General features: G+C 35.5%; 2 protein-coding genes across 2 annotated transcripts in view; one reads left to right on the forward strand and one right to left on the reverse strand.

Moving 5' to 3' along the window:
- Window positions 1-275: 275 nt before the first annotated feature.
- LOC113119938 (small integral membrane protein 13) lies at window positions 276-4,531 on the forward strand. The gene is made up of 3 exons (XM_026289687.1): window positions 276-474; window positions 1,332-1,421; window positions 3,252-4,531. Exons 2-3 carry the CDS (start codon window positions 1,346-1,348, stop codon window positions 3,440-3,442), a joined length of 267 nt encoding a protein of 88 aa, XP_026145472.1. The 5' UTR covers window positions 276-474; window positions 1,332-1,345; the 3' UTR covers window positions 3,443-4,531.
- The window catches only part of LOC113119937 (enhancer of filamentation 1-like), a 32,466-nt gene continuing 10,174 nt past the window's right edge, over window positions 4,420-26,711 (reverse strand). The window contains exons 2-7 of the mRNA XM_026289686.1: window positions 22,518-22,889; window positions 15,312-15,410; window positions 15,104-15,235; window positions 12,368-13,474; window positions 11,342-11,431; window positions 4,420-9,775 (exon numbers count right to left, since the gene is read on the reverse strand). Coding sequence (XP_026145471.1) covers window positions 9,227-9,775; window positions 11,342-11,431; window positions 12,368-13,474; window positions 15,104-15,235; window positions 15,312-15,410; window positions 22,518-22,889 — 2,349 coding nt within the window. The 3' untranslated portion in view covers window positions 4,420-9,226. The remainder of the gene's footprint in view (window positions 9,776-11,341; window positions 11,432-12,367; window positions 13,475-15,103; window positions 15,236-15,311; window positions 15,411-22,517; window positions 22,890-26,711) is intronic.

Consider the following 26,711-nt stretch of genomic DNA (forward strand, 5'->3'; position numbering starts at 1 on the left):
TCTACAATAAAAAAGTATATAGAAAGAAGAGACACTGAACATGTATTATTACATTGCATATTTTTTTATTCATTTCTTATTCATGCTTCTTCACACTCCAATCTGGACGAGGCCAAATACACACACACACACACACACACACACACACACACACACACACACACACACACACACACACACACACACACACACACACACACAAGAGTTCATTTGGCAACCATCATTAAATCAAGGCAGTACACGACACTACAATTCCCACAAGACCACGCGGCGGAATGGTAAGAATGACCGCTTCCGGGTCACCCCGAGATTGAGCGTGTTGTTGAGGATTGAGTTCGCTGTTTTCTTGTTCTTCTCTTTTCTCTGTTAACGGCGCAATGATGTAAATAAGGAGAACATTTGAGGATCTCCATGACATGCGCTACCGGCCTCCGTCCCGCGAGATTCGGCCTGAAGACTGAGGCGTGAACGTCTGTAAGTCTGACCATAAACAAACACTTTCATCTGCATGACTCATATTAGACACAGACTAACGTTACTCTGCGTATTATTACAATCATTTAATACTGATATCACACATGCACAAAATACATTACTATATGATTTCAAAAAATCATAATATCTTGTATTTCTACAAATTACTAATCATGGTAACGTTATAATTCAGAGTACCAAAGTATTACCATTGGATACCATAACTGTTATCTGGTAACGTTACAGATGGCATTACCATATTAGTGGCACTGTCTAAAACATATTAATGTCATAGTACATTGATTGCATTGTTACATTGTAGCTTTGTGAAGTATGACATTGCATATTATATATTTATGTATTTATGTGTGTGTGTGTGTGTGTATGATGCAAGGACCTTGCAAATGTAAATTAAGATTAGCTTTTTTTTTTATAATGATTAAACTAAAAGAAAGCAGAACTGTAAGTTAATAAAATATTCATATATTTGTAAATATTTAAGCTAATGCTGAATAAAAAATATATATATATATTTAGAGTTCTGTTTCTGTTCTGTTTTTTTAATTTTATGATTTACAATAATTCACCATACATTCATATCAACAGGTTTTCATTTTCAAAAAAAAGTTACCTGCAGTTCTGAGCAGATACATTTGATCCTATGATGAAGCTTTTTTTAACATGATTTTTGAAATCTTTATCAGCGTATTCTATTAGGCATGCAAATCATGTATGATGTATCAGATATAATTAATGCGGGTGCTACAGGATTTATGATATTAAATAGAGAACATGGTGAGCTTATAGAGCACATGCAGAAGTGAAGGTGTGTTTTTTTCTGTTTGTTTGTTTGTTAGGGAAGAAGAGGAGGATGTGGCAGAGTGTTGGTTTGACCGTGTTGGTGATCGTGGCCACGCTGATATGTGTCCTCCTCTTCATGCTCTTCGGTAAGTACAGACAAACAGCCTGAGAAAAGATCCTGCAATCCTTCATCGAATGCGATGCCATTTTTAACTGACTGGATTGTCTGAATACTTTTGGGTCACTGTAGTGTATCTTAAACTAGATATTCGAGGGACTGCATGATTGTGTGAAGTCTGTTGCAGTGGTTGCTTCTTCTGGGATCTGATGGTCATGATCCTTGTCACATTTCTGAGGAAAAAGCAACACCTTCAGTTACAGGATTTCTCTACAGGGACTTCACAGCCTTGAATTATGGGCTTGTGTGTGAGAATGTGCTCGGTTAGTCAGGACCACAGAAATAGAGCAGGTTTGCTGACGGTCAGTGATACAGAGTTCACTGAGAGTTGAGTGTTGACTTTAGTCAAGGTTTCTCAGACTGACTCACATCTGTTAAAGGCACAGGAGCAGTAAAATGGGTTTCTGTTCTGTGGACAGTGCTCAGCTGTTACATAAGTGTGCAATGTTCAGTATGTCATTGGAGAAGTTGTGTCATCCTGTCAGACGCAGGCTTGGATCAGATCTGTGAAGGTCTACACTCGTGTGTATTGCTAGTTATGATGAAGATGCTTTTTCTGGGTTAACTAAAGTGTCAGAATATGTTATGAATTAAAATACAAATTCTGCCAACAATGAACCTAGGTTCTATTTTACCAATACAATTAATGCAAAGTTAAACAATGAGCACATTAATTTATTGATAATAGTTTATAAAAAAGACAATTGTTCATTGCTTAATAATGTTAGTACATAATACATTAACAAATGGTAAAAAAATTCAACTTTTGATTTTTTTTTTTTTTTATCATTTCATATTGTATCCCAAAATCAAAAGACAATTTGATCATTTTTTTTTTTGCATTAAGAAAACTACTATTTTAAATTGACGTTATTTGCATGGCATTTTCTCACTAAATTCTCATTACCATAATGCATTCAAATATATTATGAATTCATATTTCTTCTGAAAAGTTGTTTTTAAGATTTTTAGGATATTTTTCCATTGACATGATTATTACTGGTATTATTTACATGTCCCTGGTTAAGCCTTATTATATAATCTTCCATATTTTTTACATTTCCACTTTCTGTTCTGTTTTCATTTGAATTATTCAGCTTTTTATATTGTACCAACGAGACGAAAAGAGGAACAAAAAAAAAATATTTTGCAGAAATAAGATATTATGAAATGTCTGCTATTTTCCCACCAATTTATCATTACCATAACGCATCCAGATTATTTTATGAATTAATATTTATTCCCAAAGAAAAAAAAAACTGTGATTTTAAGATTTTAAGGATATTTTGAATTTACGTAAGTATTATTTACATTTTTCTTGTAAAGTGTTAATACCATAATGGTTTGTATGTTTTACATTTGATTCTATTTTTTATTCTCATTTGAATAATTGCTTTACTTTTCATATTTTACCCAATTTACCAAATTATTATTTTGAATAAAAGTAATATTGAGAAAATCTTAAATTCTTATAACCATAATGCATTCAGATAATTCACATTTGATTCTTATTAAATTTTGATGTTACATAGTTTGTAACATTTAAGCGCAGTTGGATTAAAACAAAAACTTTTAACTGCTCTCTAGAAAAATGGCTAAACATTTCTCAGTGAAATGAAAGGTAAGTCAGATTGGTCAGGGATCTGAAGTGCATTAGTTCACTTAATTTGGCAAGACCCATCTGACTCTGTGCTCTATCATACAGTCAGTGCAAATGCTTCGGTCTGAACCAGAGTCCTCTCACTCCTAGTTCCAGTGACAGCCAGACATTAAACGTATGTTTGTGTTGTGTTTGTAGGGTGGTACGTGGTGTGGCAGCTCTTCCTGTCTAAGTTTAAGTTCCTGCGGGAGTTGGTGGGAGACACCGGTTCTCCTCAGGCTGAGACCGAGCCCTCCGAGTCCGAGAGTGAACGCAGCTCGCCCCCGACGCCCCGCCACAGACCCAAAAGCGCTCGCCAAAGGATCGTCCCTCCTGACAGCACTACATAGAGCCCTGAGCCAGATCTCCTCCAGTTCACCGTCAGAACCCTTATGCTGTTTTAGGCTGGACGTGAGGTCATGCATCAGTCACTGTGCTCTCCCTCACATCCTCTCATCATGGTCACACTCGTTCACAGTCGGTCTGAAGGCAGGGGCTGAGTCACATGTTCATGTCCCGACTAACACGCTGCTACCCTCCACTCCGGACGTATAGTATGTTTACGTGAGAGTGCATCCATATGTATTTGTTATTGTTTAACCAATCTGTTAATGACTCAAGCTCACAAAAAAACAAGCTGATGACTGAAGGTCCAGTGTTTCTGGGAGCTAACAGCACTACTGTTCACAATGTCTGGAAGCTGTTTCTGCCAAAGAATAATCATAGTAAAAATAAAAGGTAATTCTGACTTTTTATCTCACAATTCTGATGGAAAAACTGAATTGAAAGATATAAACATTTAACAAATATTACTTATTTTTTTCAGTTTACATAAAAATGCTAATTGCATTTTTGTTTCACAACTCTGACTTTTTTCATACAATTTTCATACAATTTTTTAGAATTTCATGGCATAAACAAAAAGACAAATGTGTAAATTGTGGAGAAAAAAAAACTCACAATTGTATTTAAAAATTCAGGTCGTAATTACTTTTTAATTCATTTATTTATTTTTCATAACTGAAACAGGCTTCCATAACAATTTGTCCAACAAGTGCAATGACCGCTTCTTTATTTGCCACAAAGTAATCATCATTTTGACAGGACTGCACACCCTAACAATGTTAAGAATAGGCACATTAGGATGATGTTGTTGTCAAATTTCCTTCGCTCCCAACACAGCGTAGTGCTTTATGATGGCAGCCATCAGTCCCCTCCGCTCCGGCTTGGGTTGAAGTCGTCCTGTTTGAGCGGATGGATCTGGGAGACTCCCATCTTTAGAGAAGCATTAGAGCTAGAACTGCCTGACACTGTCCACAGGGCAGCTTCTGTAGAAATGATCACCAGTGTAGACGGTCACATGGTCTTTTTCTGTCTTTTTTTTGGTCCCTTTTATGACAGTAGATGTTTTCCCTTCATAATAAATATATTTCATAAAACATTTGAGTTGTTTATGTGGACTCTGACTTCAGTGCACATTTTTAATGATTATTTTAATTATACTTTTAAAACGTAACTCTGATAGTCTCAGGAGGCTTATTGCTGTTCTTTTCTCAGGTATTGTTTTGTACTTCAGTAATCAGTACTTACTCATAAAACACTTGGGTTTGGTGGCCACACGAATTTATTTACCTGGTACGACTGTAGTGATTTTGCTGTAGTACAAATCATTTCCTCTGGATGGCAGTAAAATGCGAATACAGTAACACAGTAAAGCGTAAAACTGACTGTCTTTAATCAGAGAGAGAGAGAGAGAAACAGAATTAATATTTACTGCATATTTTAACATATAAGTAGGTGTGTTGACATTAAAACCCTATTATAGTATAAGTAAGGCCTGCTTTTGTCTTTTATTAATGGTGTGTCATAATTTAATACCATATTGCATTAATTTTAAGTAAATAGCATTATTATTATTATTTATTAACAAATGCAAAAGCACCCTAATCACCTTTTTCTGCGTCAGCAAACTTTTCTTCTCCATTGAAAATGTCCACAAGGTGGCAGTAAAAGGCGAATAAAATCACACAGCAGGGCCTCAAAGTTGTGAGCTTCAACTACTTTAACAATAACAACAACTGCTTCTAAATTAGAACTTAAAATGGATAACACTTGTGCACTACAAAAAAGTCCACCAGGTGGCAGTAAATGCGAATAAAATAACACTAGAAACCGAAGACGTGATGATAGATAGATAGATAGATAGATAGACAGATAGATAGATAGATAGACAGATAGATTTATTAATAAAATACTTTAATGTCACATTAAGTGTTATTAAGAAATGCAATAGTACTCTTACTTTCTTTTGTGCACGTGCTGCTCATGAAAAAGGCAAAGCTCAGAGGCTGCCTTGAGTCTAAACAATAATTTTCCGATTTTAACCTGTATTTTAAGACTAACGTTATATATTGTTATTAACTTTAATTACTGTCATTTCCCGGGTATAAAATAATATCCGTACATCTACGGAAGAGTCAGATTAACATCATTGTCACATCATACCTCTGACTTTTCCCAGCGCTGATAATAATCGACCAATCAGAGTCGTTTGTGATTACTGTACAGGGTATTTTATTTAGGCCTAAACATTTATAGAGATTTGCTTGGGCGGTATTAATTAATTAATATGTATGAATGATTTATAATTGCACTTTTGGTTATATTTTTAAACAATATATTTTTAAAGTGAGGTACCCCTTTGTCAGTCCACAACGTTTTAAAATCTATTAAAATATATGCAGCTTTTACGAAATGAAAGAGGTAAGAGAGACTTTGCTGTGCACAGAAGCTGTAATTTTGAGGCCTTAGAATACTTCACAGGAAATGGTTGTGGTCAGCCACGGAAATGACATCGCCAGCGCTGCTCTGGTCGCCACTGTATTCACAGGTCAGATCTTCCAGTTCTCTTCCCCCCTTCTCTTCAGTCTTGCTTTTCTGCATCAGGGTTACAACATCATCTCTGCAAACATGTGGTGCCATTGTTTGAGACACAACAAACATATTCTGCAGTGTAACGGACCTTTCTGCTGTTGCATGTCAACATCAGTAAAAGTTATGCAAGGTGTTTGGAATGAATGCTTCAGAGTGCAAATATTCAAGTTAGGGGTTACTCTGACTAACATATGTTTCAAATTAACTGTTTTATGTATTTAGGCCATACATTTATTGTTATTTGTACCTCCTCCGTCTTTTTATTCCGTCTGGTTCTTCAGCCCTGGGAAGGGTTAAATTGGTTTTTCACACTTCTTTTCAGTGCTGCAACAGTCTAGTAATTGAGCTAATAAACAAAAACAACCAAAAAACATAACCTTTGACAGACGTGAAACTCAATTAGACAAAAACTGATTTTTTTGTTGTTGTTCATGGGTGATTCAGAAGAGCAGTCTCAATGTGGAGTCAACTTTGAGTATTTTAAGTGTTTGACAAGTTGTTTTTGTATGACTCTTTCCTGTTCCTCAAAGTGTTGATTTTTAGCAAGTTGCATGAAAATCAACACAAAAACAGTGTGTTTCTAAAGCTTTTCCATGTGTCAAACTTTGCATGCACATTCGTGACCCTAAAAGAGACGTATTTAAGAAATAAATAGTTAACCAGTGTTTTAAGCAGATTGAAAAGTGTGTCTGGGTCAAATTGACACAGCAGGAGTTTTTTAAAAATCAATAGGAACTATTTTGTTTTCCTGTTGTCACATTTTGGATTTTGCAAGTTGCAAATGATGTTTGTGCTTTTTGAGCTCCCTGAATACTTAATGAAATATGTCATCTCTATTAAGTTCACTTGTCGAGGTGAATCTAGTTGGTAGACTTATTTAGTGTGAGCTGTGAAGCAGGGATTGGATAACTAACTCATCCCTCCCTCCTCAGGCTCTTTAATTCAGTGCAGATCCAACTCAAGACACATCCAAGACCGCAGAACTCCCCCTGATGCCATTACAAGGGGGAGATAAATCACTAGGAAAGGGTCTGGAGAGAGCGATGGTAAGAATTTACCGCTCTATCAACATGTTTAATGAACTTTTTTCTTTTTTTAAAAAGGCTTTCTCTTTCTTTCCCCGAGGAGAACTTAGTCCTGAATGCGGAAAATGTTTAAATCGTTAATTATGAGTAAATGCCAGTCAGTGGATGCTGATGGTTTCACAGAGATTGCTTGGTTCCCAGCGAGATTCGTTGCTTTTGTTACCAAGCCTAAAAGAGGGAGAATGTTCTAGATAGAAGCACAAAAGAATGACCGATGGCATGTGAAATGTAAATGCAAGATGATTTATGTGGTGTTTGAAGACGTTTTGCAGTTCATCTCTGTGTCTTTTAACTCTGAGTGTTGATTAAATGGACAATTACAGCAGTTTGTTCATTTGTAAGAGTATTAATACAAACCTACAGTTGCATGAACTATGGGACACATTGGGATTATTGTTAGTGGTAATCAACAACATGCAACAGTTGCAAACTATATTATCTTGTACACAATATAGATTATTTCTTATGTAAAAAAAGAAAAAAAAATACACACACAATATAATTCTGCCGTATAACACATGTCTGTATTATGTGCCTGCAGTGTGCAGGGAATGATCCATCAAAAAATGTGCCCATTAGCCACTGGTAATGGTTGGTGAAACTGGTGCACAGTTGAATAGAGCCGCAGCGCACCTGCTGCATGAACTAATGTCCTTCATCTCACCGCAGGCCACATGATCACTAAATCATCATGTGCATCTGTTAAAAACATTGCTAGATGAGAAAAAGCCAAATTACCCGAATGATGGCAAAAAAAAAAACCTACCAAATTAGATTGGGCAGACATGTGGTGCTCCGAATGTTCCAGCAGGTTAATGTTCATGATAATATGGTGTGGCACTCTGTTCAGACTGTGCTCGTATTACTCTTCAATCCCCTTTGGATGGCCCCTCATCATCGCCGCTAACCCACATGAGCCATGATACATGCTCATTTCATTACAGCCTGGAATGGAAAGTATTAGTCACTAAGGTCCAAAGAGATGGTTTGGGACGCTCGCATCCATCTAAGGTTTTTTTTTATTTTTATCAGATTATATCTGTCCAATTGGATCATGTGATAATACTTTGGGAATTATGGATCGGTGGGACATTAAGTTATGTTAATGGAGGGGTAAAAGCTCTTGGGAAAACATCTTCCTCGCTTCTGGCAGATTTCACGTTCGTTTAACATGGTTTACTTGGGTAGCTTTGCTGCGATAGCAAAATGAATCTCACCGAAACATGTTTGGGTCACATTTCACCACGCAAAGGAACATTTTGTGAGAAGAAAATTATTTTTAGCTGCATTGAGATTCTTTTTTTATTGCATTGTGCCATTTTAATAAAATGTTAATTGATTTTTTTTTACTGTAATAAAATACTGTAATTCACTATTTTTTTAATAAGCATAAAAGTAGTAAAACAAATACTGCCATGATGTATAAATACTTTATATGTGTTGTATATGTACATTTATTTTTGTCATAATACATTACTGAAAATGCCTTTTTATGCATTACAGTAATACAAACAGTGTTTAATTGTAAAAAATAATAAAAAATGGCACAATGCAGAAAATATTAATGACTAAAGTAAGCATCAACTAAATAAGATTTCTTTTTCATTTGGGGGTAAAATATGACCTGTAACACATTTTTTTTTTTTTTTTTTTTTGGTGAGATTCCCCTACCACAATATTCAAACAAAAACAAGTGAAACAATTTTTATAGCAAAGACAGAGAAATATTTTACTTTGTTCTCTCGGCAGAGTTTGTCACACAATACAGCACATTTTCAAAACAAACTATTTCCATTTTGGGGGTTCTGGAGTTCAGCAATACACAATAATTAGCAGTTAAGGACAACTTGTAAGGTGCCTAATACACAAAACGATCAGGAAAGTTAACGGTCACTCTACAAATGCAAGTCTCAATCATTTCTATTTATTCAGTTAATATTATTAGCATTATTAATATTATATAAAACAAATCTACACAAAATATAGAGCCAAATATTTACAGAAAGCAGGACTATTTACAAAAGACAACTTTCAGTGATGCATCTATAGGAGTATAAATATATATGTTAAAATGACAGTCTTTGTTCAGAAGTTAGTGACATTATGCTGATGACATCACAATCCCGCCATCTGCGAGAGCTGCACTTTAAATTGTTGCGCCAAGTGCGAGAGGTCCGTCACGCGATCTACCATTTCCTGCACAGCGGCCGTGTTGGGATAGTGAAGGGCCGCTATTTTGGTGGCGCCCACGACTGTCTTTAGCATCTCACACAGCATGTTACTTAAGTTCATGACGCGATTCGCCACTTCAGCCGCCGAGGCTTGTCTCGACAGAGTGTCCCCGATAAACACAAGTTTGTGGGCACTCAGAATGACGAACTTGCCATGCGCAACGAAGATTCGTGGAGGTTGCCCAGCCTTTACGCAGCCGAAAAAAGCATCCACCGCATTCAACAGTGTCACAAAGTGCTGTTCGCATTGGTCCGCGTAGAAGCCCAACAGTTGGCGATCACGCAAACTCATCGGAGCGCCGCCTCCCGTGGAGATATTAGAGGAGGAGTCTGAAGATGAGGAGCCTGATGAATGTTGGTGGGAGATCCATTTGGTGATGTCATTCTCTACAGGTTTGATCACTTCCTGTTCGAGCTGTTTGAACTGGTTCAGCTGTGAGAGAAAGACATTCTGAGTTAGAGCTATTTCAAATGATCATTATCATAAACAAATCCATGTAAGTAGTGCATGTCTTTTCTGGTGGAACTTTTTAAATAATAAAATAGGAAAAAAAAAAATATAGGTATAGTTTATTTATAAATAACTCTAATATAGTAATTTTCAGGTATAAAAATACTATATTACACTACCGGTCAAATATTTGGAATCAGAATGATTTTTTATTTATTTGTATTTTTTTTTTGTATATATATATATATTTTTTTTTACAGGAGTTTCTAATGCTCATCAAGGCTGCATTTATTTAATCAAAAATGTATTAAAAAAATATAATATTGTGAAATATTATTATGATAAAAATATAGTTTTTATATTTTAATATACATTCAAATCTAATGTATTTCTATGATCCAAAGCTGTATTTTCAGCATCATTACTCCAGTCTTCAGTGTCACTTGATCCTTCAGAAATCATTCTAATATGCTGATTTATTATCAGTGCTGGAAACTCTTGTGCTGCTTAATATTTTATTTGGAACCCTGTGATACTTTTTTCAGGATTCTTTAAAGAATAAAAAGTTAAAAAATAAGAGCATTTATTTAAAATATAAATCTTTTCTAACAATATACAATACCAGTTTGGGTTTCAGTACATTTTTATTCTTTCTTTTTTGAAAGAAATGAAAACTTTTATTCAGCGAGGATGTGTTAAATGATTAAGGAGTGATAGCAAAGATTTATATTATTAGAAAAGATTTATATTTTGAATAAATGCTGTTCTTTTAAACTTTTTATTCATCAAAGAATCCTGAAAAAAGTATCACAGTCTCCAAAAAATATTTGGCAAGCACAACTGTTGCAAACATGGATAATTCTATGAACAAATCAGCATATTAGAATGATTTCTAAAAGGGTCATGTAACACTTTATACTGCAGTAATGGCTGATGGAAATTCAGCTTTGCATCACAAAAATAAATTATATTTTTAAAGGATATTTAAATAGAAACCATTATTTTATATTGTAATAACATTTAGCTAGGTTACTGTTTTTTCTATATTTTTTTATCAAATAAATGCAGCTTTGATGAGCAGAAGAGACTTCTTTAAAAAACATTACAAGTCTTACTGATCCCACACTTCTGACCAGTAGTGTATATATGCTAAACAATATGCTAAAGATGCACTGAAGATATCTTATGTAGTTTGTGTCCATCTCAAAATCATACAAACTACTCTTTGCAAAAAAAAAAAAGAAAACCTTCTTTGCCTGAAAACATTTCTTCGGCTGATTTGGACAAGAATGTGTAAATATCTTCTAGTTTATATGAGCAGCTCTCTAGGCTTAAGTTTATATGCAACAGAAACAAATGGTTTCACCACCATGATCTTTCACCTAATGTGTTCACAACTGAACTGTGTTCTTCTGTTTCTATTCTTATCCATTCTGAGGTTGATAAAGCATCTGTCACTCTGTATTTCTGTATGATTCTTAAGCTACATCCATGTTTATTGATGACTAATGCACAAGCCGATGATGTTTATGTGCACGTGTCCTTTACCTGTTCTTGTTCGAGTTGGACTTTGCTTTGTTTGGTGATGTTCTCCTTCTCTAAAAGTTCCTTCTGTTGACGTTCAAATTCATCTTTTCCCTGCAAAAATAACAAAAGGTCGTTCAGCAAGTCGAAACAATTTGGTTCAAAGCAGAAACTAGCACCTCAATGCCCCAGTGAGCAGCCAAAGGCCACTGTGGTTTTAAACAAATCCATTTTTAATTCAAATTAGAAAGTCTATCTTTATTTGTCTTGTGAACTGAATCTGAATAAGCAATCTTTTCTTTTTGTTTTCTTTAAAACCCTGTTCTGGCAGCATCTAATCTATCCTCTTTTAGCCTTTTGCATGAGATTGAAATACATGCTTAGATCTGGATCCCAACAGCATGCCTGATAAAAAAAAATACTGATTAAAAAAAAATAATAAATAGTATGTGCTGAATGCACTGTAAATTGCTTTGGATAAAAGTGTCTGCTAAATGCACATGTAAATGTCACTTTCTGCATGCTCAAATGTTAGGGATCTCATTCCTAATCTCTGCATTCAGGATTAAGCCTTATTTTGTAGCATTCATTTTTGTTTTTACATTCATTTTATTTTCGTTTGTTGTGTTGTCTGCTATGCAAACATCATAAAAGTCCAGTCACAAAAACATGAACAATAGCAAACAATGCTAATATCACAATAAACAGTTGAGCAATGCAATGTATTTACTCTTAAAATAAAATGTAAAATAAAATGTCATTAATATTATTTAACTGAAATTAACTAATGCTGGTAAATTTGTGAGTTATAAATGAGAGTGAATGAATAACTCCAATTTTGAACAAAAAGTTTTTCTATATTCAAATTTTTTGGGTTAAACTATTCGTGTGCAGGTAAATTTCATTAATTCGTTTTTTTAGTTAAATACCTGTTAATTGCTTTTAAGAATCTGCATTAAAATATGAAGATAGATAATTAGATAGATAGACAGATAGATAGATAAAGTAGATAGATAGATAGATAGATAGATAGATAGATATGATTCTCACCTGTAGGTGGACGTAGTCATAATCTTCCATCCAGCTTTTAACGCACTTCTCTCTGTTCATGTTTGCTTTGTCCTGAGATACGGGGAAAGGTTTGGTCTTGGCTCCGTAGCTGTCATCCTCCGTTGGGGTGCAAGTAAAGGGATGAACGATGCCCTCTATTGGTGCTCTTCGGAAAAGCAGCTCTGCACTGCCCCCTATTGTTGAAGCCAGCTGCTTGGCATCATCAGGCACTGTCCGCGACACCATTACAAAACGTTCCAGTTCATCAGTCTTGTTCTGATGCTTGGCACCCGTTACTAGTATATTAAGCGCCCAGCTATTGTTTTCTAAAGTTTGGTGTGTTTGTTGAAGAATCTGATGGGAATCTTCTAGACGTTGCAACTGGCGTCGCAACTTGGAGTGCAAACCTGGATCGGACAACGTGGTGCAATTCGCAGCTGCTCCACGGCCAAATGCGAGAAACTCTGTGAGCGCACACTTGACGCGCTCCAATGAAACACGGACCTCGTTGGCATGACGCTCCATGAAGCTGTACGTTCGCCAGTGAGGCGATGCCGCAAGAGTTTGCAGCACACAAACTGAAGAATCCAGACCTTGCTGAAGACGACTTAACCTCTGGACCGCAGAGTCTAGATCCAATGTTAGCCGGGCCTCGGCGGGCGATCCTGCGGAAGAAGAGGAAGTCGACATACTACTGCGAGTGCTTCCCGTGCTGGAAAACGACAAGCGGTTGACGCCTTCAGTCACGTCACCGAGTAACCGAGCGTCTCCTGGAGGAATATCGTAAACTGATTTATTTCTGTCTCTTTCAGAAGAAGCGTGTCGATTCTGCGGCATTCCACGTGGAATATCGTACAAGTCTTGAGATCCACCTGCGGCCAGTTGGCTGGCGGGAACGTCGTAGATGCCAGCGCTGTTGTTCATGCCCTTTCGGGACATCTGTTCAGAGCTGGGTGGGAAGTCGTAGTTGGAGCATGGGGAACCTTTGGAGAGCGACGGTGGTGGAACGTCATATATACCTTCTTGCTTGTGCTTCGAAGGCTGTGGAAAGTCGTAACTCCCTTCGTCTTGTGCAATGTTATTCTTGTAAGGTGGCGTTGAGTACACCTGTGGAAAAGGGAGTTTGGTTAAACATGAAGTGCATGTGCTTATAAGGACAAGTGTTGGCAAAAACATCAATTGCTTATCCAATATTGAATATTTGAAATGGATTAAGCAATCATTTTCTGCAGTACTGGTACACGTACACTGGTGATAAATGTTTTGTGTCTTGCCACTGATCGGTTTTACTATACCCATCTCATCTAAAAGACAGTTGATGTTCAGAAAATGTTTTGATTGACTTCACTGACCCAATCGGATGAGAACAAAAGCTTGAACCTAATTGAGCTGGATAATTACACTATATTCTGTAGAGCTGCTTTTGGAATTGATTCATAGTTGATTAGCGTTGACACTTATTGAACTGAACTGAAACAACAGAGACTTGAACTGAACAACACACTTCTTCTCTTCTCACGTCTTCTGTAAAGCTGCTTTACAGCTGAATCGACACTTTTCATAACTGATAAACTTTACTGTTGTTAAATAAAAATGTAATCAACACCGAACTAAACTGAGCTGAATAATGACACCATTGCCTTTTATGCTGCTTTACAGCTACATTTGAACCATTTCACAACTGATGCATTACTCAAATTTGTATTTCTGTGGTCAGTAGTAACCATTAGATACTGTTTATTTTATGCCCTTAATATTGCGTAACTTTTCCGTGTGGTATTGAAAATAGTATTGGAAATCCCAATATCTTGACAACACTAATAAGCACCAAGTATGAGCCATTGACAGTCTAATAAGTCTAATTCTGCATTTTATGGAAGTTCTGAATAGTACATAGAAAATCCTGCCATCTAGCTAAAGGATAAAACCAAGCATTGACCTGACTGTAATGGGAGTACATGGGGCATGCCAACAGGACACAGGTCAATAAATAAACACAGTGGCCTGTAAGTGATTTCTGTCAAGTGTAGAATCTATCTTTCAAAGCGAGTCCGTGTTTCCTCAAACCCTAATTAAATAGGACTCTAATAATAAGCTTCCACATACATCCAGTTTATTTCAAACAAACTCAGTGTGCTGCGCCACATTTCGCCAGGATCAGCGGTGAAACATAAGCGGGGCTTCAGCACAATTATTTCTGTTTTGACCTCTCAGCAGAGTTAAGAGCACTACTCTGAGTTTGACTCCAACATTACTGGCAAGCTAGGCTTTCATTTGCTAACCAGGGGAAAGTAATAAAGATTGGAGTATTTATTTCTTTGTAAGATTTCTGGGAAATAACAGCGTTCGGTTACAAGACAAAGAACAAGGGCTGCATCAGGGTTATTAAAGTTAACTAAAACGAAAGCAATAACTTTTTTTTTTTTTGCTACTTGAAGTAACATTTAATGAATTAAACTTAAATATACATACTTTTTCAGCGAGTTGCAAAGGCAATATTTCTCGTTTTAATTTAGTTTAACTACATTAGCTAAGACTGAACTGTATTAACAGTACTAAAATAATAAAACTGAACTAAAAATTAAACTATACAGACAAATATATATAAATAAATATACTGCATAGAAAACAAACTTAAAGCTAATAAAAAAAATTATATATATATACAAATTCTTAATTTGCATGTGCTAATTATCATGACATCATAATGAATATAATGTGCTGAAGATTATATACCCCTTGTGAAGCTGGTGGTATGTCATACAGTCCTTTTGATCGCAGGTCCTGGGAAGGGGGGGTGTCGTAGAGGCCCTGGGCTCTGGAGATGCCGTGCGGTCCAGTTTGTTTGCTCGCTGGAATATCGTACACCTGTGTGGGTGTTTAAAATATAAATACATGTATGCAGACATCTACATGAGCGTGTGTTATTGATCATGACACTCACCCCCTGTTGACGAACTGGAGGAACATCGTAGAGGTCATGAGATGTATCTGCCGCAGGACTGTAAGCATATGTTTGCCCTACACGGATTGGGGTCACCACCTGAACAAGAACACATATGTTAAAAGTTAGAGCCAAAAATGTTTTTTCGTATATGAAATATGTCATAAAAAAGCGTCATTAGTTGAGGATAACTTGACATGTAGGAGAAACTGAGGCTCAGAACACCCTACAAAATAATAAAAAAAGTATTATTCAAATGTTTACTTAATAAAATATATACTATCTACATACAATATATATATATATATATATATATATATATATATATATATATATATATATATATATAAATATATATACATACTCAATATATGAAGATTTTGATTATTTATTTAAAATTATATATGATATAATGCGTAATATAAACAACATAATTTATCATAAGTAATGGAATATTTAATTATTTAATTAATAAATAATATTTTGTATATTACTAAATTATATTATTATATAAAAATTATATATGAGAAATATATTTAAATCGGTTTTTTAACACACACACACACACACATATATATATATATATATATATATATATATATAAAAAATCTTCTATTTTTTTGAATTTATATTATAAACCTTTCTGTTATAGTGAATAATAATGCCTCATTTAAACTCACTTTTAAATCACAAAAAGCTGTTGTTGTTCAGAAACAACAGGCAACATGCAAAATGGCTACGGTGAAAATATGGTGCATTGTGTACGTGACTAGATTAATGCAACTGCAAACAGAGACGCTAATGGGGTGCTCTGTCTTACATGCCTCCTCGGTTCCAAATAATATTTGTGTCATCATGTACGTTTTTAATCTATCAGTTTTCTCTATATTCCTCCAGTTTTCTTTCCATCTTCTGCATCAGACAGACAAAAGCATCATTGGAATGTACTTGGTTTCCATTTGTTCTTCTCCAAAATCCGCCCCCCTCTTCATCCCAAACGCTCCGCTAATACACCGCACACCGCTGTCACCACACGAGAACACACACGGGTCACTGACAGGTCTCGAAAATGGGAACCATACTGCTTCCTGCCTGAGAGACTCTAGATCTGTTCCAAAAGCTAGTGGGCTGCCTTGCTGTCTACCACCTACATAGACAGCTGCCTTCCAGCCCAACTGAGACCTCATAAGTGACTGATTGGGAATGATCTTCATAGGCAGGAACTCAAAGAAATAGTGATTCTCATTTCTAAGCACAAAAATGTCTAATACAAAATATATTTGTGTGATTATTTCTTAGCATTATGATTGCATTATTTATTAGCACATTATATATTTCATTACATCATATATTTATTTAATTTAAAATGACATACATATTAAATAAAAACACAGATTTAAATATATTAAATGTATTGCATATTTTTAAATAATAAAAACAATAAATATTGTTTAGATTTAAGTTAGGTTTTAGAGCAAAGCCTCTTTAAGAGGAAGAATTTTCTCAATCCTAGTTCTCTCTCTCTCTCTATCGTAATAATTGTGGCATGTAGGATGTATGAACAGCGGTATCTTCATAAGTGAGGTTGGGAACTCCTCATCCTATCTATTTATCCAAGCTGTGTTAAACTGGAAAAATGTCTTTCTTCGAAGACTCGCACTCATATAAAGCACCCCCTCCAGACACACAGAGTTCCAGAGATGGGAACGTCCAGATGGTTTTTATAAGTGCGACCGTCACACTCTCATTTTTACTCTGTGAGTTTAGGTGCACATCAATGACATTCCTGTTCATAAATCAGCATTCTGGAACTCCAGGTTCAGCATAGTTCACCAATTACCCAGATCTCCCGGCTTGTTCCCGTCAGTCATAAATCACCAGTCATAAAATCCCAGAAATCCTGGGAAAATGAAGTGGGAATAAATGGAGAACGGGACACGTCAGTGATCTGATCAATCTCACACTTACATGTTTAGGATATTCCCCCTTACCTAATTACAGTTTTCAGGGATAAAAAAATATTAGTAATACTACTATTATTAAATCTTTATTATAATCTTGAAATAAGTTATATTATAACATTTTATGAAATCTTATAGTATAAATCTATATACATATAGACCTATACTATAGTTTATATATATATATATATATATATATATATATATATATATATATATATATATATATATATATATATATATATATTAGTAGATATTATTATTATTACATATAATATATTAGAATCTTGATATATATTATATTATATTTTAATATTATATGTTCTATTAATTTTAGGAAAATATGATAAGATATAAATCCATCCTAAATTACCCAAATCACTTCTTTGAGTCCTGAAGCGTCTAATCAGAAATGAGTAAGTGTGTGGCAGTGTGAGGTGTGAACTGTGACTTTAGGCAAACACTCAGGTGACTCCTTCTCTGGATTCGGTTACACCCTGGCTGGCAGTGCGTGACTAAAACCGGATCACATCTGAACCTGAGACCGATCTGATTGCTGCAGGAGCCTCTTTTTTTTTGTCCTTGGAGAATAACAGCACTAAAAAAGCAGCATGACATAAGCGTGTTTTTCTTGCCAGCCTCAGTTTTTGGTGTTCAGCATTTAGGCGAAAGCTGTTTGAGTAAACAGTGACTTCACTTAGCAGCTCTGAGTCACGTTTAACAAGTAAATAGAGCTGGAAAATCATTTTATTTATCATCTGGATAAAAAGAATAGAAAAACTAATCTCAAGAATCATCTGGAATCTTCCGTCTTGATCTGCTACGTCTCTCTCTCTCCAGTCCCTTTACATCTGTTCTGTTCCTGTGACAGAAAAAGCTCTGTCCTATTAATAAGTCGAACTCATCAACGAAGGCAATTAAATGTCAAACCCTCAGGGATCTCCAACATGACAGCTATAAAACTGAAAAGTGCAAAGACTTCCTGCTAATTTAGGAGTATTAACGTAATGCAAGGAGCCGTAATTAATTTTACATCACACAGAAGCATTCATACACACCCCGTGATTTATAGATGTGCATTGAGAAGATGGGGTTGGGTGATTATTTAAATGAGATGCATCAATTAAGCAGTGACCCTGATTTCAATAGTTTGTACTTGATTAATAACAAGTGGGCGGCAGCAAAAACAGGATTTCTGACTTGAAATGCGGAAACTGGAATGAATTGTGCTGAAAGAGTCCAGTGGTCATTTGGAAATAAGTTACCTCTCCGCTGAGCATTTCCTGTTATCTCTGCAGGAGGGAAAACACAGCCATGCATCTCACACTAAAGGGGTCATGACATCTCTTCTGGGTCAGATCACAGGGGCTTGTGACACATCCAAACTAAAAACAGGTGGAACAACTTCACACCTAATCTATATCTAATATTACATTACATTTATTTGTAATATTTTTAATATTATATTATTTATTTGTAATAATATTAAATAATTTAATATGTTTTTACAAATGTATAAAAATAAATTACATAACTTTAAATTTAAAAACATTTTTTTTATAAAATGTATTCTTAATTATTTTTATTCATTTAAAACTAAAATAAATATTTACTTTTAAATACAATTAAATATAAAATTACATACATTTTTTCATTTCATTATTTAAATTATTTTCTAAATAAAATATAAGTGTATATTTATGCATGAATATTTACATTAAAATAAAATTAAATATAAACTGTATAAAATAAAATATACGGTTATATTTGTGTATGCACATACAATTTAAAATTACATTATTATTATATAAAAAATTATATTATATGATATGATATGATATGATATATGATATTATATTATATTATATTATATTATATTATATTATATTTGAACCAGTACAATTAATTTTAAAATATATATTAGTCATCTATTTTTATTAATATAATTAATTTTTAGTTTTAGACAAAAAGTATTTATATTTTCTATTAAATAATATACAATTATAAATGAATTAATATATTTTTTTAAATAATACATAGTAGAAATGAAGACGTCAAATCTAGTTGCTAATAAACTAGCAAGTATGAGTCACACAAATAATGCTCCACTACTTTTTTCTAACTTTTCCACAGAAGGGTGCGGTGACATGAGACCTGCCTACACTTCCAACAAATCTTTACAATATCTCCTGGAGACTGAGGTGTAGACCTACAAACAAAAACTTCTGGCTTAGCCGTCTCAAACAAGACGGGAGGAGGAGAACAAAACCTGGTTAAACCTGGTGATAACAGTCAGCCTCGACACATTGAGTGGGAAGTAAATTATGATTTATAATGTGACTTATGAAGAAACGTAAAAAAAAAACGCCTAAAAACAAACATTGCTCTTAAGTCTGGAAACTTCAAAGCTCAGAATTTTCTGGAAAGGCGAGTATGAAGTCACAAAACTGCTTTACTTCACAAACAGCGTCAATTTGTGGTGTCAACCAGACTCGGGCACCAATGGGACGAGAGATCTCATCTCTACCCATAAGTCCCGTCTCTGTGAAGGACATTGTGTGGTTGTGCAAATCTCGCTCGCCGGCCCTCGCTCGAGCCAGGCTCTGGCTGGCATGAATAGTGCAGCTGTGAGCAGCTTTAGATCACTGTACTCTTCAGGTCAGACAGGGACAGAGCCTCGCTCCAGCAACCAAACCTTACAGTGTGTCATTATGTGCCCAAATCCTGCTCTGTGCCAGCAACAAACACATCATCCAGGAGCATAACTGCACTACAGCACAAATAGACACTTTCTGGAATCAAATTAAACATTCGAGAACTTTATGTTCTAGAATTAAGCCTAGTAAGAAACACTATGTTCATGTCGTTTCGGCACGACCATAATTACAAGATGACAACTCAGAGCAGTTCAGGTCCTTAGATATTAGTTGTTTGGTAAGTTTAAAAAGCCAAAATGGATCCATGTGCAATTTTATGTTGATAAAAAAAAAAAAAAAAAAAAAAAAAGACAATGCTAGTTAATGATGTTGCACTGGACTAAAACCTTCTTTTTGATATTTTTTTTAAATATATATTTAATAAAAAATACTATATACTATATAATGTTGTAAAAAATAAAAAAAATAAATAAATATATATATATATATATATATATATATAGAATTGTATATAGAATTTTAAAGAACTGCATTATGACAAACATTTCATATTTTTTTTATTTATTTATCTTGTTTTCTTTCAAAATATTCTTTGGATAAAAGCATCAGCTAAATGTATAAATGTAAATATCATAGGTTATGTATTTCTTTTGGAAATAACTGATAATAGGCCTTATTGATTGATACATGCAAGTTTTAAAAGGTCATTTTTGATCGGCTATATAATAAAAAATCTAAGATTTTCAGCCCAAGGGTCATTTTATCTATACATGTGCTCATTAAATATTAATTGAATTTAATAAAATGGCATTTTTAACAGGAATACTGTGAGTGTTTTGACCTACATAGTGTAACCGTTGTTATTTTTTAACAGTCATTCACAATAATAAATGTAAAGAAATTGTTTGTCAAAGATTAAGTGTTTTTACTAGTCTTAAACTTGTATTGTACTTAAACTTTTGATTTGGCGAAGTTGTGAAAGTCAGGATTTGCATCGTACAAAATTCTGATCACCATTTTTAGCGATAGATCAGAAAAAAGGGATCACTTTTATTTTTTCGGCACAGGAAGCGAGAGCAGGAAGGAAACTGTTATTTTTGTTGCACTTTCCGCTATGCCACACCTTTGTGTGCCAAACTTTATGTCTGAAGTACGTCAACTGAACACAGCATTTACAGATCTAGGAACACCCTCTTACCTCACTCTTACTGGCCAACGGTTATGCCAACCTCAGGAAAACAACAAACAATGTGTGCTATCACTCCGAACCCCACCAAACAAAACAGCCAGATAAACCTCGCTGAAGACAAGACAAGACAGCCCTATATCCATGTGATCATCCATCTCTAGATCATTTGAGGTGAACGGACCGAACCTTAACATCAACACCCCTGACGTCAGAGACTAGTAACCCTCTAAACGCTTAATTTCAGAAGCAGAACCTCTACTTTAAAGCGACAATCTCAGACATGACCTCAGTGTTATGAGTTTGCCTGAGTGATGTTTTCATCGAGTGTTTATGAACACAAGATATGTGTCTGTATAGTTGGAAAAACAGCTGAATCTGAATAATATCCGTCTTTAATTATCATCCAAAATATGAAATCTTACATGTTTATTATACTACAGTTCTTCAAATGAAATATTAAATATTTAAATAAAAATTAATATTTTAAACAGTGTTATATAGTATGAAATAAATAATAAAAACAAATATATTTTTTATTAAACATATTTTTTAATTTAAATAAATTTGTATATAAAACTAAAAACAATAATATAATATAATATAATATAATATAATATAATATGCATTTTTATCATATATAACAGTATTTCTCAAATATGACTTGTTTTTGGACCATCACGCAGCCATATGGTGTGCCATAGATATGCAACTTTAAGTTTTACATGAAAATAAGCAGAGATCTTTTAATAATGACACCGAAATCCCTTTCCTCCTGCTGACATACACTTGATTTTGTATGCTTTCTCAGCATGTGCAGAAGCCTGATCTCCTCTATTTATTTTTCCATCCATGCTGTGGCTTTCCTATTCAGTGCACCGGTGCAGCCCAATGCATCGACAGGACATTATAAAGCCCTTAAACATAAAGCCTCATCGCTGCGGTGGAGGGCAGGGCAGGGCAGGGTGTGCACACAACTTCCATCCAAACTGGTTTTTGGCTGGACATGGAGACGCTTTTAATCTGGACTATAAAACAGGCTTATGGGTTAACCAGCCACTGTAAATAGCTAGGAATATTATTTCTTATGTTATATAACATTTAATTTAAACTTATAGAATGCATAATTCATCCTAAAATGCACTTCCGTAAAATGATTTAATCTCCAAAGAGTGTAAAGCTGGAATCCCCATACTTACATTTGAGTTAATTTATCATTTTGATGATTTCAAGTGTTCTAAAATGTGCGTAGAAAAAGTAGTCGTGTCCAAACTTTTGACATATAAAAATGCAATGGTATTTCCAATACTTTACCACAGTACTTCTTTGTAAGAGTGAAAAATGCAAGTGCAAGTGTTACCATAAAGTGCGAAGTGAACATCTTTTCTGTAGTTCAGTTTACCTTGCTGGGAGTCCCATCAGCTTTCAGTGCGCTTCTCTGTGGAACCTGGTACACTTCTTGAGATGGAGGGATCTGGTAGATGCCCTGTCCCTGTGGGCTCTGGTGGGACGGTGGCACCTGGTACACACCTTGAGGTGAGTGACCCTGTGGAGGGGAGAGGGATGCAGGCGTCTGTCCTTCAAACATTGGTCCGATAAGCAGTTTGAGGCGGTTGCCGGGTGCGATGCCCTGACGGCCGTGGAGCGAACAGAGCCACCATCCCTCCAGACCGCCAGTGTTCTGCTCGATGACGGTCAGGATGTCGCCTTTCCGGAACGCCAGCTCTTCTGGAGATTCCGGGACATTGTCGTAAAGCGCTTTAGCCATTAGATTCTGTAAAGAATGAAGTTACAACAATTTATGATGCTGTTGCACTAAACATTCCAGATTTTACAAAAGAAAACACTCACCCTAAACGCTAGCCAGCTCAAGTATCATATTCATGTTCAGTATTATCACAACCATTGAGGCATGATCTAGGCTTATTATATGATTACAAGCAGTGATTTTTGGACTCATTCAGAAGGTTCTTGTGGGCTGGAATATTAAACGGTTCCCTATAATATCAGAATTAGATGTCTAAAAAACATCCGTGTAACTCTATCTGTGTAGTTCGGTGGCCTGCTGGGAGTTACCTTCAAAAGAAGGCTTTTCATCCACTGCGTCTCAATAATAACTCAAACTCAAACTGAACGTCTGGCCGAGTTGACCCACGTTGGACTAGGAAAATAATCATAAAATCTTCTTGCTGACTCCATAGCCAAAACATATTTCTCAGAGGGGCTATGCTGGAAAACCATTTTTCTGTCAATCATTTAGAAACCACTTTGAGGAAGAAAAAAATAAAACAGAACAGTGCTGGCAGAATATAGTTCATATTGTGCCAGTCCACAGGATATTTCATATCACACTCTCTCTTGTAAAACTAGAGTTTAAACTTTTAGAAAAAAAATATTCCATAGGTCTAATGTAGCCTATTTGAATTATATTTTAGCTAAAAGCTACCTAGCTACCTGCAAATCAGGAAGGAAAAGTATTTAAAATAGAAATTAATAAGTTTTACTCTTCAAACAACTAATACAAAAGCAATAAAATAATATGAATTATATTTGAGTAAGTATATAAATATATAAATTGCCTAGGCCTACAAACAAACGAAGACTACGTTCTTTCTTTAAAAAAAACCCCTGTGACATGTTTACACGGATGTCACACTGTGGCCTGTGCGTTCGCTTCATCTCATGCTATCATTCACTGTCAGAGTCAACGGTTCGCGCTTGGTAATGATGGCTGCGGCTGCAGTAAACAAAATATTTGTGGTCGCTGTTCAAAGTCATACGGGTTTGGGCACCATAATACATCAAAAATAATTCATTAAAACAGCTCGACACTGCTTTAACTTGGCACGAAGTTCTGGAAAAACTATCCAGATCTTTTTCCATCCTTTCTCCCGTCTAGTCTAAAACTTCGAAAATCTATTGCACAAATCGATTGGACCAACCAACACAAGTTTAGAAAACGAAAATAGGAAATTGATTTTAACGGCCTTCTCTCTGAGCAGATTTCTGCCAGTATTCAGACTCATGCCTACAGATATTCGGGCTAGAATCACCTACGTACGCGATTTTTTTGTTGTTGTTGACATTTCTAATCGTAAACACAGCCATGTTGAAGCCTGCAGTTAAGTTTTGCATTGTTATGGCAGTCCACTCTGCTTATTGTTTTTCTAGAATGTTGCATTCCTGTTTGTCATTGTGCTCGTAACTTCACGCCAATAAATCATCAGAAATATTGGGCCGGTGACACACTGGATGCGTGGCGCAAGCGTCTCAGCCGCGTGGCGTGTCGGTTTTTAATTCGGCTCCCATGTTAACAGGTTAGAGCTTACAGACCGCCTGCGTGAGCCGCGCGTCTCAGGCGCGGCTCGAGCCGCACGGCAAACGCTTGCTTGCTAGAAATAGAACCGACGCCTATTTTTACCGCGACACGCACGCGTGTTGGAAGCTTTTCCAGGCTAAATATAATAGGAAAATGTGTTTAAATGTCATTTTGTACACAAATACATATGAATTCATGATATTTTGATATTTGAAAGTCTTAGGTTGACATAAATTCAGATATAAATGTAATTTAAATAATAAATAAATAATTATCGATTTTAAAATATTGCACCTGTCAAACACAATCTATTTCGCCGTCAATACTTTTGACGGGGTCCTTTATCAGTAGGCGTAGGTGTAGGTGTGTAAAAAAAGTTGATATTGTCATGAAGACAAGAGCCTGGTCTGTCAACGCACGGTCTCCCTCTACAGCAACAGCGCGCCAGCGCCACGTCAGGCACGCTTCTGGTATGTAAAGACACAGAATCCGCCACGCTTCTGGGACGCTTCTGGGACGCTTCAGACACGCGGCGCTCACGCCACGCAGCCAGTGTGTCACCGGCCTTGGTCTTTACATTTGTCCTGCCTGTTGTCCGTGGATTGGTGTTATTTGCTGTATAAAATGCATCTAGACATGCAAAATCGATTTTACAATCGATTCAATGAACACTTGTCACTCAAATCAAACGATTTTTTTTCACAAAAGTGACAACCCAAGAAAGCAAAGTAAACGGTCTCTCATTTGTAGGTTGCATTGACACCTAGTGGTGGATGCAAGTAAAACAGTATAACATTACCTCATTTTTTTCTTTCTCACCTGAAATTCATGCAATAAACATGTTTTTGGCAAAGATTCTAATTTGTTTGTGGTCTATATAGCCTGTATCAAAATGAGGTTTGCAATTATGCGCCCGAAGGCACGGGTTGAAGACACAGTCAGTGACGTCACGATATGCTAATTTGTTTAAATTCATACCTACGTAATCTCCATCACCAAAATTAACTTTTTTTTTTTTTTTTTTTTTTTTTTACATTGAAATCTGAAAAAAAAAAAATATGTAGACCTACCTACCGACCCTTTTTAAAAAAAATTTTACTGTTACTGCAAACCAAAATATTTTTAAGGATGGTCTTATTAAATTACACAATTGTATTTTTTATTATTGTGATAGCATAACACTTAAGCCTACTGTACCACATTTAATACACTCATTTTTACAACACTTTTAACAAAATATTTTTTCTAAAGATTCAATTAACAGTTCCATTTCAGTTTTTTTTTTCGCCTATTATATCTTATTTCTGGCTTTACATGGTTAATATAATTTTGAAGTTCCATATCAATATGGCAATCATACAGCACCATTGTAAATATTTAGGACAGATATGGTTTACAACTAGATTTAGATGTATCCAAATCATAAAAAAAAGAAAATAATTCAGTTCTAAGGTCATTTGGGATGTAATATAGTTATCTTGGCCAACATATCAGTCTATCACTAACGCTCCCATGGGCCGAACACAAACAGTCCTACAAACGCTTTGAACAGTGCGTCTATCAACTTTTCCTTGAGTTCTGTCTCAGCTGACATTGTGTGCCTTCGTCTGCTTTTCCACAGTGCTAAGTAAACTGGTTCCCACGTGAACCTTCCTGTCTGAGAAGCATCACTATCTGTGATTGGGCGTCTGGTCGCATGGCTATTGTCTCACATTCAAGGCCTCGGTCACCCGCATTAGGGCATGACAACAACCCCCGCCGAGAAAACCACGACATGCTAATACAGTGAGCTTAAGAACATGACCTTTAGGGTCACCATTGTCTAATAGGAGCGTTTTGTGTTCAGCTCTGAGCATTCAGCCCGTTTAGGGCTTATTTGCTCAAAAATAATACAAAAACAGTTCACTTAAAAGGAAACAAGTCAGAAAATCAAAAAAGGCATGAGAAAATCGTTGATGAGAAAGTCACATAACCACTTTATTTTACTTCTAAATTTAGTTGTAGAGTGTCCAAAGCTTAAAATGGCGCTTCATTGAATGTTATGAAAGTAGTAACACGTAACAACACTTTAAAAAAGCCCTGATGCTTATTATCAGCCATGGTATTCTCGATAGCCTTAGCAAACATCACTAAGTAGTTTTTACTCAGAAGACCAATTCTAAGAAGAAGCAAAGTGTCAAAAATGTATGTGATGGTGTGTAGATAAAGCACATGAATCATTCAAGCCATTTTTGGTATTATCACCTCCACACACACATGCAAAGTGAAGTCTGCAAG

The sequence above is a fragment of the Carassius auratus genome, chromosome 19, assembly GCF_003368295.1.
Source record: "Carassius auratus strain Wakin chromosome 19, ASM336829v1, whole genome shotgun sequence".
Classification (NCBI taxonomy): Eukaryota; Metazoa; Chordata; class Actinopteri; order Cypriniformes; family Cyprinidae; genus Carassius; species Carassius auratus.